The sequence below is a fragment of the Eurypyga helias genome, unplaced genomic scaffold, assembly GCF_000690775.1.
Source record: "Eurypyga helias isolate BGI_N326 unplaced genomic scaffold, ASM69077v1 scaffold4928, whole genome shotgun sequence".
In the NCBI taxonomy this organism is placed as follows: Eukaryota; Metazoa; Chordata; class Aves; order Eurypygiformes; family Eurypygidae; genus Eurypyga; species Eurypyga helias.
This window is the reverse complement of record NW_010267444.1, coordinates 9184-24688: the sequence shown is the minus strand read 5'-3', so window position 1 is coordinate 24688 and position 15505 is coordinate 9184. Positions and strand designations below refer to the sequence as shown.

Here is a 15505-nt window from a genome sequence, read left to right as displayed (position 1 = left end):
TGTGTGCACACCTACTCTGTGTTCTGTTGTACACGCGTTGTGTTACACGCATGCTATGTGGTGTGCAAATGTGTATTGTGCATGTGTTCGCGTGTAGTGAGTGTTGTGTTGGTTTGCACACGTGTGTGCACCCATGCTCTGTGTTGTGTTGCACGTGTGTGTTGTGAGCACATGTGCACACCTAGCGTGCATTGTGTTGTACACGTGTTGTGTGGCACGTGTGCTGTGCACGTCTGTGCACACCGAGTGTGGTGTTGCACATGGGTGCAGTGTGCAAGGCTGTGTTGCACACATCGGCGTGCTGTGCACATTCGCGTGTCACACGGCGTGTGCATGCGTGTCGCATTGTGCTCACTAGCAGGTTGTGCGTGTGCCTGGCGGGTCGTCTGTGCGGTGTCTGTGGCTCGTGCACACGTGTGTCGTTCGCTAGCATGCCGTGTACACCAGTGTGCGGGGGTGCACCGCGTGTTCGTGCTCGTCTCCGCGTGCAAAACCACTTTCTCTTTAGGGGAAAAAACTCCTCTTTAGGGAAAAATATTCCCAATTTGTGGGGGTTTTTTTTGGTGAGGTTTTTTGGTGGATTTTTTTCCTGTAAAATTTTGATTTTTCCCCTAAATTAGTCCCTCGGGCTCTTGGCACAACCCAGCCCCCACATCCTGCAGGAAAATGCCCATAAATGGGGGAAAAGTCAGGGATTTTGAGAAATAAAATGAGGTCAGGGAGTTTGGACATAATTTTTTTGGCATTTTCTACAAAAGAGGGGGGAAAATCATACGAAAAAATAATAAATGCATGAGGGAGTAGATGAATCATTAATTCACGCGCGGAGCGCAAAAAATCCTGCACATGAGCAAAAAATAATAATTCATGGATATGGAGTGCAAAAAATCGTAAATTTGTGCTCGTGGAGGGAAAAAAAGGGATAAATCTATGCACAAAGGGCAAGAACTATTAATTTCTGCACATAGGGGGGGAAAAAGAGAGGAATTCATGCACACAGAGGGTGAAAAATCCTAAATTTATGCAAATGGAGCAAAACACCGTAGATGTTTGCAGGGAGAATGCAACCAATGCACGTGCAGGGACAGAAAAATGCAAGTTTTGTGCCTGCAGAGGGCAAAATTGGTAAATTTATGCACCCAGAGGGCAAAAAATCATAAATGTGTGCATCTGGGGGGCAAAATTAAGATAAATATGCACACACTGAGGGGGAAAAATCATGAATTCATGCCCAGAGGGCAAAAAATAATGAGTTTGTGCACAAAAAAAAAGGTAAAAAAAAATCATAAATATGTTCAGGAAGAAGGAAAAAATGATAAATTTGACAGGCAGGAGGGAAAGTTTCATAAATTTGTAAAGCTAGAGTGAAAAAAACCCAGTAAATTCACACACAGAGGAGCAAAAAATCATAAATATGTGGACAGAGAGTGAAAAATAATAAATTCATCCACAGAGGGCAAAAAATCATAAATTTGGGTAGAGAGAGGAAAAATCATGACTGCATTCAGAGGTGCAGGAAAAAAAAAAACCAAACACATAAATTTTTGCCCATTGAGGGCAAACCCAACAAATTCCTGACGACACAAGCAATAAAAAATCAGAAATTCGTGGACACAGGGCAATAAATCAGAAATTCGTGTACGCAGACACAAAACCCTCAATATTTGTGCACGCCGAGGGCAAAAACGCGTGAACTCACGGACACGGAGTGGGAAACCTCGCAAATCGAGGCAGAAAGAGGCCAGAAAAAGCGCTGGGTTTGCGCACACCTACTCCCACCCACCCCCCCGACCGCGCACGGACCCCCGGGAGAACGGAAGAGGCTGCCGGAGCCGCGATGTCTCAGCTGCGATTTTATTGCTTGGGCAGAGCTCGATGCACCCCGCTGGGCGACCTCCTCCTACGCCCGCGGCGGGGGGACAACGGGGACAGCGGGGACAGTCCCTCTGCCCCAGACGCCTCGATTTATCTGCGGGAAAAAACCAAGAACTCAAGAGGAGGAAGTGGTTTTCCGCATAATTCTCCATTTTCCATTTTTTTCTAGGTTTCCACCCAAAACCCCCGACTTACAACCAGCAGTTGTTGCTGTCAGCGACCTTGGACACCTCAGTGGGGACCCCCGTCACCTGGAAGTGATCCGCTTGGAAGACCCAACGCCCCGGGACGTTGACGTTGGAGGTCCGGGTGAGGTTGATGATGGCGTCGGTCTGGGAGCTGGGGATGTTGTAGAAGTTGGTTTCATCTCCACTGTTGAAGCCGGCCTGGAAGGGGGGGTCCAAACCGGAGAATTTGGAGGGTTAACCCCTACTGGTAGTGGTGGTGTCCCCCAAAACCATTATGGACCAACCTCCGATCTTCGGTGAAGCTGGTATCGTCCTCCCCAAAACATTATGGGCCAATCGCCGACCTTCACCCTCTTTGTCCCCAGAGATGGGACGGGACAACCTTCTCCCATGAGAAAACCTGGTATTTTCTCCCCCAAAACGCTGTGGGCCACACTGCTATTGGCATTGTTGTAGCCCAAGAACAGTACAGGTCAACTTCCAGTCTTGGATGAACCTGGTGTTGTCCCAAAAAAAGCCATCATGGGCCAACTTATCTTCAGCATTGTCTTCTACAAAGAATAATTATGGGCCACAGTCCTACCTTCAGGGTTGTTTTCCCCCAAAATATCATGGGCCAAAGTCCTACCCTCAGCAAACCGGTGTTGTCCCAAAAAAAACCCCATTACTGGTCCACCTCCCCCTCCATTCCTCAAGTTCCTTCATCCCGTATCCCTCTGCTTCTCCTTCAGCCCCACGTACATGGGCCGGGGTGCCTCCAAGACCTGTTTCGGCGTCACCGTCGCTCGCCGCCCCCGTAGTCCACTGGATATCCCAATAGTTGAGGATGATGAAGGACGTCTTGGTGTCGGTGGTCAGGGTGGCTTGGAAGGTGTTGGCCTGCAAAAAGGGGGGCACATGTTCACCTCAAAATGTCATGAAGGCAAAGGAAGGGGTGGTAAAGGCCAGTGGATGGGTTGTGGAGGCCAAGCAGTGGGTTGTGGAGGCCATGAATGGAATGTGAAGGCCGAGGAAGAGGTCACAAAGGCCAACAACCAGATTGTAAGGTCAACAAACGTCTCATGAGGCCAAGAAATGGGTCGTGAGGCCAACAAATAGGTCACAAAGGCCAGTGAGCGGGTTGTGAAAACCAACAGAAGGAACGTAAGGCCAACACAAGGGTTGCAGGTCCAACAAGAGGGTCGTAAGGTCGACAAGTGGGTCATGAGAGTCCATGAGTGGGTTGTAAGGCCAACACACGGGTCGTAATGTCAACACATGGGTCGTAAGGCCAACATACAGGTTCTAAGGCCAACACACGGGGCGTAGGGCCAAGACGCGGGTCGTAAGGCCGATACACGGGTCGTAAGGCCGATACACGGGTCGTAAGGCCGATACACGGGTCGTAAGGCCGATACACGGGTCGTAAGGCCGATACACGGGTCGTAAGGCCGATACACGGGTCGTAAGGCCGATACACGGGTCGTAAGGCCGATACACGGGTCGTAAGGCCGATACACGGGTCGTAAGGCCGATACACGGGTCGTAAGGCCGATACACGGGTCGTAAGGCCGATACACGGGTCGTAAGGCCGATACACGGGTCGTAAGGCCGATACACGGGTCGTAAGGCCGATGCACGGGTTGTAAGGCCGATACACGGGTAGTAAGGCTGATACACGGGTTCTAAGGCCGATACACAGGTTCTAAGGCCAACACACGGGTTCTAAGGCCAGCACATGGGTTCTAAGGCCAACACATGGGTCGTAAGACCAACACACGGGTTGTAAGGCCAACACGTGTCTTGAGAGCGAATGAGTAGGTTGTGGAGGCGAACCAATCGAGCACCTGCAGCTGGGCTCTGGTTTTGGCTTGTCTCAACCCTCAGCCATCGCACTGACGACCGATTTGAAGCCGCGATTCGCTCTGCCCTCTGTTGGTCTGCGGCCACGCGCTTGTCTCTGCACCCAGTCGGGGGGGATAAGTTAGTTTTCATGTGTGTGCTCTCGTTTGGACTTCACGTCATGGCTGTGCGCCTCACCTTGTTGGTGGTGGAGCCGTAGTAGGCCACACGGTCCCAGGTGGCCACGAAAGCCCACGTGGCGGTGAAGGATATGGCGGGGAAATACCGGTTGATGTCGGTGGTGATGCGTGCCAGCAGCGCCGGGTCGGTGGTCTCTCGGTAGAAGATATCTCCTCCCCGCACATTGTCCACGTCGGCCCAGTACGGGGCCACGAAGGAGCGTCCGTCGGCCAGGGGCAAGGGGTCGGGGGTGTATTGGTTGACGCGGGTGCCGAAGGAAATCACCCCGTTGTTGTTCACCTGCAAAAGACACCAGGTCAACCCAGATGGGGGTGGCAGCCTATGCTGGAGCCCTGTCCAACACCTCGACCTGGCGCTGGTACCCTGGGGATGGACACAAGATCCAGCTGTGGCCTTCGCACTGACATCTGCATCGCCGTGACCCTACTGGAGGTGTTTAGGTCACAGTTGTACCTACAGCTCTGTCAAAAAAGAGGATGGTGGTGGCACACAACCACCTCAGCTTGGCCACGGACCTCCCGACCACTGCTCCAGGTGGGGTGTGGGTCTCCTCCCAGGACCTACCAACCCTACGAGGACACTTTGATGCAGAAAAAAAATATACTCGTTAAGGCAACCAGGACAATCCCACAGACGCGTAGATTGTGTTGGGGGCGAGTGACAGAATGGGCTGGAAAAGGGGGCCAAAAAAACCCCCCAAACCCTGGAAAATGGAAGGGCAAGCAAGGAAGATGTGGAATTTTGGCTCACGTACGTAAAGATTTTGGTGCTTTTTGCCGTAGAAGGTGAAGGGCACAGCGAGGGAGAGCTTCTTCGACGTCCCATCATCAAGTTTGGGGTTCTTGTGGTCACGCTGGTCCAGACCGTAGGGGTAGAGCAGGGACGCTGCAGGAAGACAAAGGCTGAAGTATGGGGGGACCCCTTGGACCCCTCATGAAACCCCCTTCACCTTTGGGGTGAAGCCCAGCGGGTTTGGGATTCCTGAGGTTAAACAAGCCCTCTCTGCCCTGGGTTACCTAAAAAATGGGGTTGACTTGGGGTGTCCAACGGTTGGGGTAAAACCGGGGCTGAAGGGAGTTGCCCCATGGGAATTCCACGGGGTACACGCAGATTTGAGGATAAACGGTGCAAAACCAGGACATCTGATTTCCATACTCTGTAGCTGGAGGGGCGGGGGGAAGCTCTGCTCCCTCTCCCGCTTCCCAAACAACCCCGTTTTGGGTGGAAATACGGTCTATGAACGCCAGACTCCCCCGCCCAAAGACCCACCTTTCTCCTCCACCGGTTGGACGTCCACCACGGCTCCTGGAGGAGGGATGGGAGGAAATATTAACCCGGGAACAACCATCCCCCACGACTTTCACCTCCAGCAGCATCCTCGGGAGAAAGCTGCGTCTGGTTTTCTCTTAACCTACCTAAGAGCAAGAGCAAAGCCACGGAGTGCTTCATCCCAGCTCCCACGAAACGGTGATAATTCTGTAAAGATGGAAAATAAACCCGCAACCAATGGATGAAACAGCCCGACGACGCTGGAGGTGGCAAGTTTCTCAATAAAATACCAGCCGGGCTCTTTTCACGGTATTTTTTTGTGGGGAGGGGGTTGGTGAATTATTCTGACCATTTTTTAAATAATTACATCACTGAAAAGCTTTTATTTTTATTGCTGTCTGAGAATTGAGAGAAATCAGATGTCCCTTAACCCTTTACTCATCCCTTTTTGCCCCAACCCGGGGACTGAACCCAGGGGTCCTCCCCATGGGAGTCACCCCCTCCCACCGCAACGCTGAGCATCATTTTGAGGCATTTTGCTGAAAAAAAAACCAAACCCATCTAAACATTTTTGGGGCCGGAAAAAGAGCAGCTGAGGCGGGACGGAGGACGCGGTGTGCGAGCGGAGCGATTTAGTGAGCACCCACCTGCGTGTCCGGCAGAACGACCTCCAGACCCCGAGCAGCACAACCCTCCTTCACCCCAAATCGGCTGCTTTTCCAGGCGCGTTTTCCTGTGATTTTAAGCTATTTGACCTGAGAGCGACTGCTTAAATTCCTGCTCTTTGAGCAGCTGGAAGGGAGGGGATTTAGGGGAGCCACGGGCGTTCGCAATGGAAATAAAATCTCTTACCTCGATGGCGTGCTGCGTCCCGATTTCCCCAAGGAATGGCACAAAGAGGAGGAAAGAGGCACCGGCACGAGCTCAGCCACCAAGAAATGGGTTTTCTGTTGCATCCTGCCCCTTCTTTTAACCCTCAGCCCTCCCAGCCATGAAAAAAAGAAACTGTAAACACGGTGCAATCCGCCAACTTTCTGCCCATCACGGCAGCCCGGGTCCGTCGTCCCACGGGGTCACGGGGAAGGCAGATTTCGGGACGGGGGAGATATTTGGCTCCTCCTGCTGTTTTCTGAATCCCAGATAAGGTTTTGGCATGGAGACGCGGCAGATGTGGGGTGGGCTTGCAGTTCTCAGGAATTCCCATCGAGGGATTTTCTAATTAATCTCAGAAAAACACCCTTTGCCCCCAACCCCCCCCATCACCCCTGGAGGCAGCCAACAGGGGTCACTGGGCAAAACGCGCTGGGAGTGCATCCCTTTCCAGCAGTTGGATGAAATTCGGGGGGGGTCTTAGGGGTGGGGGGAAGAGTGAAAGCCTCGGAAGGGTGCTGGGGTGCCGCTGGGGCGTCGTGCGTGCAGAGGGATTTATTCATCCGAAGGCATTTGCAACAGGAAAGGCTTTAAATAAGCAGGGATGGCTGTGGGTCCTGAACCCACTGCAACAGCCCCTTGGGCCCTACACCCATCATAACAGCCCCTGTGGGCCCTACACCCATCACAGTGTCACCTGTGGATCCTACACCCATCACAACATCCCATCTGGGTCCTACAACCATCGCAACACCCAGTAGCTTTCGTACCCATTGCAACATCTCCTGTGGATCCTGAACCCATTGCAATGCCCCCTGTGGGTCCTACACCCATTGCAACATCCTCTTGGGTCCTACACCCATCACAACAGCCCCTGTGGGCCCTACACCCATCACAACATCTCCTGTGGATCCTGAACACATTACAATGTCCCTTTGGGTCCTACACCCATCGCAACACCCCCTCTGGGTCCTACACCCATTGCAACATCCCCTTGAGTCCTACAACCATCTCAACACCTGGTGGTTTTCATCCCCCTTGCAACAGCTCCTGTGGATCCTGAACCCATTGCAATGCCCCCTGTGGATCCTATATCCATTGCATTGCCCCCCTGGGTCCTACACCCCACCACAACAGCTTCTGAGGATCTTGCACCCCTCACAATGTCTCTTTGGGTCCTACACCCATCGCAACACCCCCTGTGGATCCTACACCCATTGCAACATCTCTTCGGGTCCTACCCCCATCACAAAGTCCCCTCTGGGTCCTACACCCCATCACAACGTCCCCTGCGGACCCTGCACCCATCACAACGTCCCCTGTGGATTTCACACCCATCGCACAGTCTCCCGTGGACCTTGCACCTGTTGCCATTGTCCCGTGGATCCTGCACCCACTGCAACGTCTCCCACGGATCCTGCACCCACTGCAACATCCCCTGCGGACCTGGCGGCAGCCGCCACAGCGTCCCCCGTGGATCCTGCGCCCACCACCACGTTCCCACCAGACTTTTTGCAAGGAAAACCCAGCAGGTGAAGGAAACCAGCTGCACATTTTCAAGTCCTGGCTCCATCACGTGCACCAGAAACTCCAAATTCTCAGGAATCCCGGGGACGGTTTCGCAAGCTGACCTCCTTGGCCCGTGCCAGGACCCGACAGCCCCTAGCCCATCCCCTTTTTACGAGATTCTGCTGAATCGGCCAAAATTGGCCCCTTTTTGGAGCCAATTCCTTCTCCTTCCTGTCCCTGCGAGGAGATTCTCAGGAAAACGGAGATAAGCCCCATCTGGTTATAAAAAGGGAAGTTTTGGGACCAGCTCTACAGGTCTGTGATTTTTTATCCATCCTCACGTGTCCATGGGCTTCAGGGAGGGACGTTGAGGCAGGAAGGAGCCCCCAGGTAAGTGACGGGGGGTTGAGGGTCTTAGTTTGCCTTTTTTTCTCGCATTTCTCCTCATTCCTTCGGCCACGAGCCCAAATGTTTCCCACCTGAGCAGAACGAGGGGCCAGTGGTGCCTCCACCCACCAAGCAGGAGCCCCCGATGCTTAAATTGAGTATAAAACTACATAAAAAGGGTGTTTTTTCCCCCTCCCGAGCACAGATACGGATGTTTTTTGGTGACACCTGTACCCAAAGCCACCGCTGGGTGCAACATCTGGGGCATTAACCCCAACAGATGTTGGGGGATGGTGGGGGGATCGGGATGAGAACCTCCAGAAGGCGGGAGGGAGGGTTGTCCCTCTTTGTCCGCTTTTCGACCCAAATGTTGGTGATTCCAGGGAAGGATTTCACCCTCTGGAGGCGTTGTGGAGGGTGACTGGGAGGGTCTGGTGGACAGAGGGGGGAGGATGGGGTCTTCGGGGTGGAAGAGGAAGGGGGTTGGGGACTGTCGGGTGGGACGTGGTGACAAGGGGACAGCAGGGGGGTCGTTGGGCCGAAAGGGTGGAGCAGGATTCAGCCCCAGAGTGGGCTGCAAGAGGTTTTCCACGGGGTAGAAAAAGTCTTCTGGGACAATTTTGGGTCACCAGAGGATGCGGGGGACACCTGGGTCCCCTCTGGGCTCCTGCTCGTCCCCGCGTGGCTTTTATTCCGCCCCCTCCAAAAAGGTGCATTTTCATATTTTTGGGCTTTTTGTTTGTTCCCCCAGGGACGATGGGCAGGACGCGGTGGCTCCCAGCCTGGCTGGCTCTCGTCTGCGGTGAGCAACAACCCAACCCCATTCGCCCCCCAAAAACCTAAAATCCTGGGTTCGGAGGGGCGTGGGTGTATTTCAGGGCTTCCTACTGCAGGTTTCGGCAGCAAAAATTCGTGATTTCCCCAATCATGTGTTTTTCAGAAGATTTCCCTTATGCCCTTCCCCACCCAGCCTCCCCTCCAAAAAAAGTTTTTGTACCTTTTATTTACCTTTTCTTACCTCTTTGCCTCTTCTCCAGAAGTTTCTCATCCCCTGATTTTTTTTTTTTCACCAGAACATCCTTATCCCGGCTTTTGGGCTTTTTATGGTTTAGCCAAAAAGCCCTTATCACCTGTTATTTTTCAGAAAAGAAACCCCTTATTTCCTTATTTAAACCAAACCAAACCAAACACCACAAAAAAAAAAACCCAAACAAACAAAAAAACCCCAACACCCCAGACTTTTTCATTGTTTGGATTTGGGGTATTTTTGACATAATTTAAAAAGAATCTTATGACCTATTTCTGGAAAAAAAACAAAACAAACCAACCAACCAACCAAACAAACAAACCCCTTAAAACCAGGTTTGATTTAGGGTGGGGGAAAGCCCTTATTTCCTCTTTCACTTTTTTTAAAATTATTTTTAAGGAAAAAGCCCTTTTTGTTGTTTTTATTTTAAGAAAAAAGTCTTTATTCCTCAGTCACCTCTTTATTTTTCTCAGGAATAAATGTCCCTATTATCTGCTTTGGGGTTTTCCCCAGAAAAAGTCACTGTTACCTGTTTTCTTTCACTCAAACGCCCCAACTATGACGCCTCTTTTCACCAAAAAGCCCTCATTACCTTCGTTTTTGGTCAGGAAACAAAGCCTTCATCACCATTTCCTTACAGGAAAAAGTGCTTCTCACCTTTCCTTTTAGGGAAACAAAAAGCCTGGGTTTTCACCAAACCCACAATTTCCAAATAACATATGTGATTGTAATTGCTGCTGTGGTGGTTAACAAAAAAAAAAAAAAAAAACAACAAAAAAAAAACCCCAGCCTTATCAGCTACTTTGCCTCCAGAAACGTAAAACTTTGCTTTCAGAAAAAACCCCACCATTATTACCTGTTTTTATTTCCAGCCAAACCTCATTATTCCCTGTTTTTCACCAAAATGTTTTTGGTGTTTTAATATGGTGTTTTTCACCTTATTTCCTGTTTTCTTCAAGGGGAAAAGAAGTGCCCTAATTTGCTGGTTTTACCAAAAACAAATTTAAAAAAGCGCCCATATTACTTGAGGTTTTTATTTTTCTGTGAAAAAAAAAAAAAAAATCACCTGCTTTTCCTTACAAAATGCAATGAAGGAGCCTTTTTCACCCCTCGGTTTTGAGCTCTGACTCCTTATTCCCGGGTTTGCCTGAGGTTTGGTTTTATTGAGGAAAAAAACTCCTTCCCTGTGGTTTTGTTAAAAAAAAAAATCCGTCTCACCTGTTCGTGATACAAAATGCCATTATTCCATGGGGTTTGGAAATAACAATAATAATAGTTGTCGTTATTCTTATTATCATCATATAATCATTATAAAATGACATAGTATTATTTATTAATTACATAGTAAGTTATTGTGTGCTAATTAGTGATTAATATTGTACTATATAATAATATAATGCAATTAATAATGTTGATAATAATTTGCAATAACACGATTATTGTTGTTATTATTCTTGTTGTTATGATGATGATGATGCCCATATTATTTTTTTCTTAAAAAAGCACCAAATTTAAGAATTGTTTTACAAAGCCCTTATTATGGGAGTTTTTTCTGGAGGCATCAAAAAGCCCTTAAAATCTGCTACATTTTCAGCAAACCTCCCTTCCGACCCATTTCCTTGACAGAAAAAAACCCTATTCCCCAGGTTTTTTCCCAGCTGAAGGATCTTATTTTTGTTTCCCTCCACAAACAAGCCCAAACCAAACCCAAATCAACAACCAACCAACAAACAAAAAAAACCCACCAGCTTATTTTTTTAAGCCTTTTTCTGCACATTTCTGCAGGGGGAAAAAAAAAAACAAAACAACAAACAACAACAAAAAACCAACCCAGTACCCAGTGGATTTTTTTAGGGTTTTCTAGTGCAATTTTTGCCCCAAAAATATCTTCACCCCCCCCCCGCCCCGCCCTCCCCCTCCCCTTTTTTTTTTTTCACTCAGAACTTTCTGCAGGTTTCTTCTGCAAAATACCCATATTCCTGATTTCTGGGTTTTGGGCCTTTCTATTACAATTTCTGCAGTAGAAACTAAACTTCATTGTTTGAAGAAAAAGAAAAAGAAAAAGAAAAAGCCCAAACCCCAGACTTATAATTGCGATTTCTGCAGCAAAAAGCTTTTATTCTGCATTTTTTTTGTTTCAAGACTTTTGAAGTTTGTGTTTCTACCAGGAACATTTTTAAAAAATCATTCCCTAATAGTAAATTTTCAGAAAATACTATTGCAGTTTCTGCAGCAACATTAATTTCCTCGTTTCTTGGAAAATTCCCACTCTGTTTCTGCTGCAAAAAATGGTATTTCCTAATTTTTTATATTTTTTTTTTTTCAGTGTTCGATGGTGTATGGGTTTTTTTTGGTTTGGTTTGCTTTGGTTTGGTTTTTTCTCCCAAACAAACCCCCTCATTCCTTCTTTTTTGCCGAACTTCTTGTTGTTTCTCTAAAGTTTCCCTCAAGTTTCTACACCAAAAAAAAAGCAGCAGTTTTATTTCTTGATCTGGCCTATTGCTTCCGCAGAAATTTCTATTGTCGTTGCTGCAGCCCAATACGCACACCCAAAAATCCCCGAACAAACACCCAAAATCACCCTTTTTTCCCTTCTTTTCCCAGGCCTTTCCACCGCAACTTTCCGCGGCAGGGAATTCTTCACCGTCTTCCTGCAGAACGACGAGGAAGGCGCCCAGCCCGCCTCCCAGCTCCTCCTGACGGCCTACTCCGACTCCACCCAGGTGACGGTGACGACGAGCAGCGGCGCCTTCACCCGCACCGTCACCCTGAGCCAAGACGAGACGGTTTCCGTCCAGGTCCCTGGCAACGTGGAGCTGGTCAGGAGCCAAATCTCACACAAAGCCATCCTGATTGAGTCCACCGACGACATCTCCGTGGTCTCCGTCAGCTCCAAAAGCTACTCCGTAGGTGCCACCACCGTTCTGCCGGTAGATAAGTTGGGCAACACGTACTACGTGGTGACGCCGGTGGGCACCAAGAGGGAAGGGCTGAAGGAATTCGCTGTGGCAGCCGGGAAGGTTTCCGCCACTGTTTCCATCAACATCCGGGGCAGGTTTTATTACAGAGGGAGGAATTACTCCCCCGGGGCCACCCTACGCGTCTTCTTGAACCCCTACCACAGCTTCCAACTGCAAAGCACCGACGATCTGTCCGGCACCAAGATCACGTCGGACAACGCCGTCGCGGTCGTCAGTGGGCACAGCTGCGTGAAGATGAACACGGGCTGTGACTACGTGGTTGAGCAGCTTCTGCCCGTCGCCCTGTGGGGGAAAAGTTACATCGTTCCCCCCAACCCCCTGCAGAAGGACGCTGACTTCGCCTACGTCGTGGCGCCGCCATCACCTACAGCAGGGGTGACTCGCCTGCCACCGAGGACGTAGAGGCCGGAGAGGTCTTGAAGTTTAGGATTAACCAAAACTCGCCTCTTTACGTGAGCTCCTCGGCTGCGATTCAGGTGGTTTTCTTCTTCACTGGTGCCGGGAGTCGCTTGTTTAGCCAAGACCCCTTCCTACTCAACATCCCACCCATCTCCACCTACTGCACATCCTACCGCGTCAGCAGCCTGAGCAGCTACCAGAACCACGTGGTCCTCATCGCCCGAAACACGGACACCGACAGCATCGCCCTCAACCGGAAGACTGAGAGGACCGTGTCCTGGCAAGAGATTCCCGGCACAGACTTCTCCTGGGCCACCGTCCCCATGAACAAGCCCTCGGAGATCCAGAGCGTCGAGCACGAGCAGACGCCCCTTGGGGTCCTGGTCTTCGGCTTCCAGAATTACGCCGGTTACGGCCTCAACGGTCTTTGCGCCACAAGTGAGTAGGGCCAACGCACCGTTGCATCTTGCCGTGGGTCTTCTCCGTGGTTGCCATCCATGGGGGTTTTTTTCCCTTTTTCTGCAGCTTCTTCTCCGCTTTCCTGCGAAAACCTGGGCAGCAGGGAGAACTGTGCGGTGATGGACGAGCAACTCACGTCCACCCAAGAAACCTTCACAACCTGCTGGGCCACCGGCGACCCTCACTACCAAACCTTTGATGGGAAAACCTTTGACTTCATGGGCACCTGCACCTACACCTTGACCAAGACCTGCGATTCGGATCCAGCCCTGCCCGTCTTCAGCGTCGAGGCCGAAAACGAACGCCGGGGTAACCCGCAAGTCTCCTACGTCGGCTCCGTGATTGTCCGTGTCTATGACGTCACCATCGCCGTGGTCAGGTCCGAGAATGGGATCGTGAGGGTAAGCGAGGAAAATAATTATCAAATCCAAAGTCGTATTATGGTGTTTCACTGGAAAAATGTATTGAACGATGAGCTGAAGGGTCTTGTCCAATCCAAAGGGTTTTATGATTTGCTGTGCATGGGTCGGTGACACTTCCGCACCCCCGTCTCTTGCAAGAAGACATCTCAAATCTCAAAAAACTCCGTTTTTGGCCCCGTGTTTTGCTATCGGTCTGTTTTCATGGGATTGTTCCTGCTCCAGGTGAACAACCATCGCTCCCGCCTCCCCATCTCCCTCGCCCGAGGGAAACTCCGCCTGCAGCAGAAGGGCACGTCCGTGCTGATTAAAACCGACTTCAAGCTGGAGGTCCTCTATGACTGGGACGACCACGTGGTGGTGAAGCTCCCCGGGATGTTCTCCGGCAAAGTGTGCGGGTTGTGCGGCAACAGCAACGGTAACCGCCATGACGATTCCCTCATGCCCGACGGCAACCTGGCGCAGAATCCCGTGGAGCTGGGCCAGAGCTGGAAAGTGGTCGAGGAGAGCCGTCATTGCTTGGACAGCTGCTGCGGGCGCTGCCGGTGGGACGAGGCGGCAAAGTACAAGGTGGACACGTCCTGCGGGTTGCTCACCCGACGCCCGGGGCCCTTCGAGCGCTGCCACGCCGCCGTCGACCCCGGTGTCTTCCTGAAAAACTGCGTGTACGACCTCTGCTTGAACGACGGGCTCCACGTCACGCTGTGCCAAGCCCTCAAAGCCTACGCGGACAGCTGCCAGGAGGAGGGCGTCACCGTTTCTGACTGGAGGACACTGGCACGTTGTCGTGAGTAGATCCTGGCAGGCGGGAAATCCTCCCCCGGGTTGGGCAGGGCGGTGCGACTTTAATTAAGGTAGGTGTAATTAGAGAGATAATGGGATGGGAATGAGCAGAAAACAGGCGTAAAAAGGGAAATTGGATCAAGGGGAGTGGGTTTTTTCTCCTTAGCGCTCTTGATCTCCCAAGCATGATGGGGTTGGGTCATTGTGGCTGGGCTGAGGGCTGTGGGTCTCCACAGGTTCACGGGTTGGAAAAGGTTATTGCAGCAAAATCCAAGCCCAAAAACACTATCCAGACTCCAGGACACCCATGGAGACTCCAGAAAGTCAGTGTAGAAAGTCCAGAAAATCCATCCAGAAAGTCTGTGTAGAAAGTCCAAGTCCCAAAGGTCCAAGCAGAAGGTCCAGAAAGTCCTTTGAGACTCCAAAGAGTCTCTGCTGGAAGTCCAGAAAGTCACGGAATCATGGAATGGTTTGGGTTGGAAGGGACGTTAAAGCCCCCCCTGTCACCCCCCCTGCCATGGGCAGGGACACCTTCCACCAGACCAGGTTGCTCCAAGCCTCATCCAGCCTGGCCTTGGACACTTCCAGGGATGGGGCATCCACAGCTTCTCTGGGAAACTTGTCCCAGCGCTCCTCACCTCCTGCGGGAAGTAGTCGTCTGTTCAGGCTCCAGATGCATGCCAAAGCAGAACTTCCAGGGAGTCCATGGGGACTCCCAAAAGTCTCTGCCAAAAGTCCAGAGAGACCGTGCAGGCTCCAAAATGTCTGTGCAGAAAGTCACGGAGACTCCCAAAAGTCCATGTGGGTAGTCCAGAAGGTCCACGGAGCCTCCAGAAAGTGCATTCCGAAGGCACATGCAGGTCAGAAAGTGCATTCCGAAGGTCCATGCAGGTTTCTTAGCGCTTTGCCGCACTTTCTCATGGCCAAGGAGCGTTCTCTCCACCGTCACCGTGGTGTCCCACCCTCCCCATGACCATGGTTGTCCCGTCCCTTTGACAGCTCTCCCCTGCCCCAAGAACAGCAACTACACCGCGTGCGGCACCGCCTGCCCCACCACCTGCAACAACGGTGCGACGTCCGCCGACTGCGGCGCCTCGGCCTGCGTGGAGACCTGCGAGTGCCAGGAGGGCTTCGCGCTCGACGCCAACGAGTGCATCCCCCGGAGCGAGTGCGGCTTCCAGGGCCGCCTCCACGGCCTCCGCGAGGAGTTTTGGGGGGATAACACCTGCACCAAGCGTTGCGTCTGCGATGCGAAACACCGGAGCCCTGTATGCCGGCAGGCCGGCTGGCGCGCCGGGGGGGGGGGGCGGGGGGGGG

General features: G+C 51.4%; 2 protein-coding genes across 2 annotated transcripts in view; one reads left to right on the top strand and one right to left on the bottom strand.

The window, feature by feature from the left end:
• Nucleotides 1–2070: 2070 nt before the first annotated feature.
• Nucleotides 2071–5534, bottom strand: LOC104513913 (alpha-tectorin-like; the record flags this gene model as incomplete). The annotated part of the gene is made up of 6 exons (XM_010157416.1): nt 5501–5534; nt 5355–5390; nt 4840–4970; nt 4083–4364; nt 2805–2942; nt 2071–2261 (listed from the first exon to the last, which is right to left on the bottom strand). Coding segments are annotated over exons 1-6 (812 nt in total), but the record flags the coding sequence as incomplete, so codon positions are not given.
• Nucleotides 5535–8876: 3342 nt separating this feature from the next.
• The window catches only part of FCGBP (Fc fragment of IgG binding protein), a gene marked incomplete at its 3' end in the record, with an annotated part of 15798 nt that continues 9169 nt past the window's right edge, over nt 8877–15505 (top strand). Inside the window, exons 1-6 of the mRNA XM_010157415.1 lie at nt 8877–8922; nt 11752–12526; nt 12646–12965; nt 13053–13387; nt 13631–14192; nt 15188–15456. Of these exons, the coding sequence (XP_010155717.1) occupies nt 8877–8922; nt 11752–12526; nt 12646–12965; nt 13053–13387; nt 13631–14192; nt 15188–15456 (2307 nt within the window). The remainder of the gene's footprint in view (nt 8923–11751; nt 12527–12645; nt 12966–13052; nt 13388–13630; nt 14193–15187; nt 15457–15505) is intronic.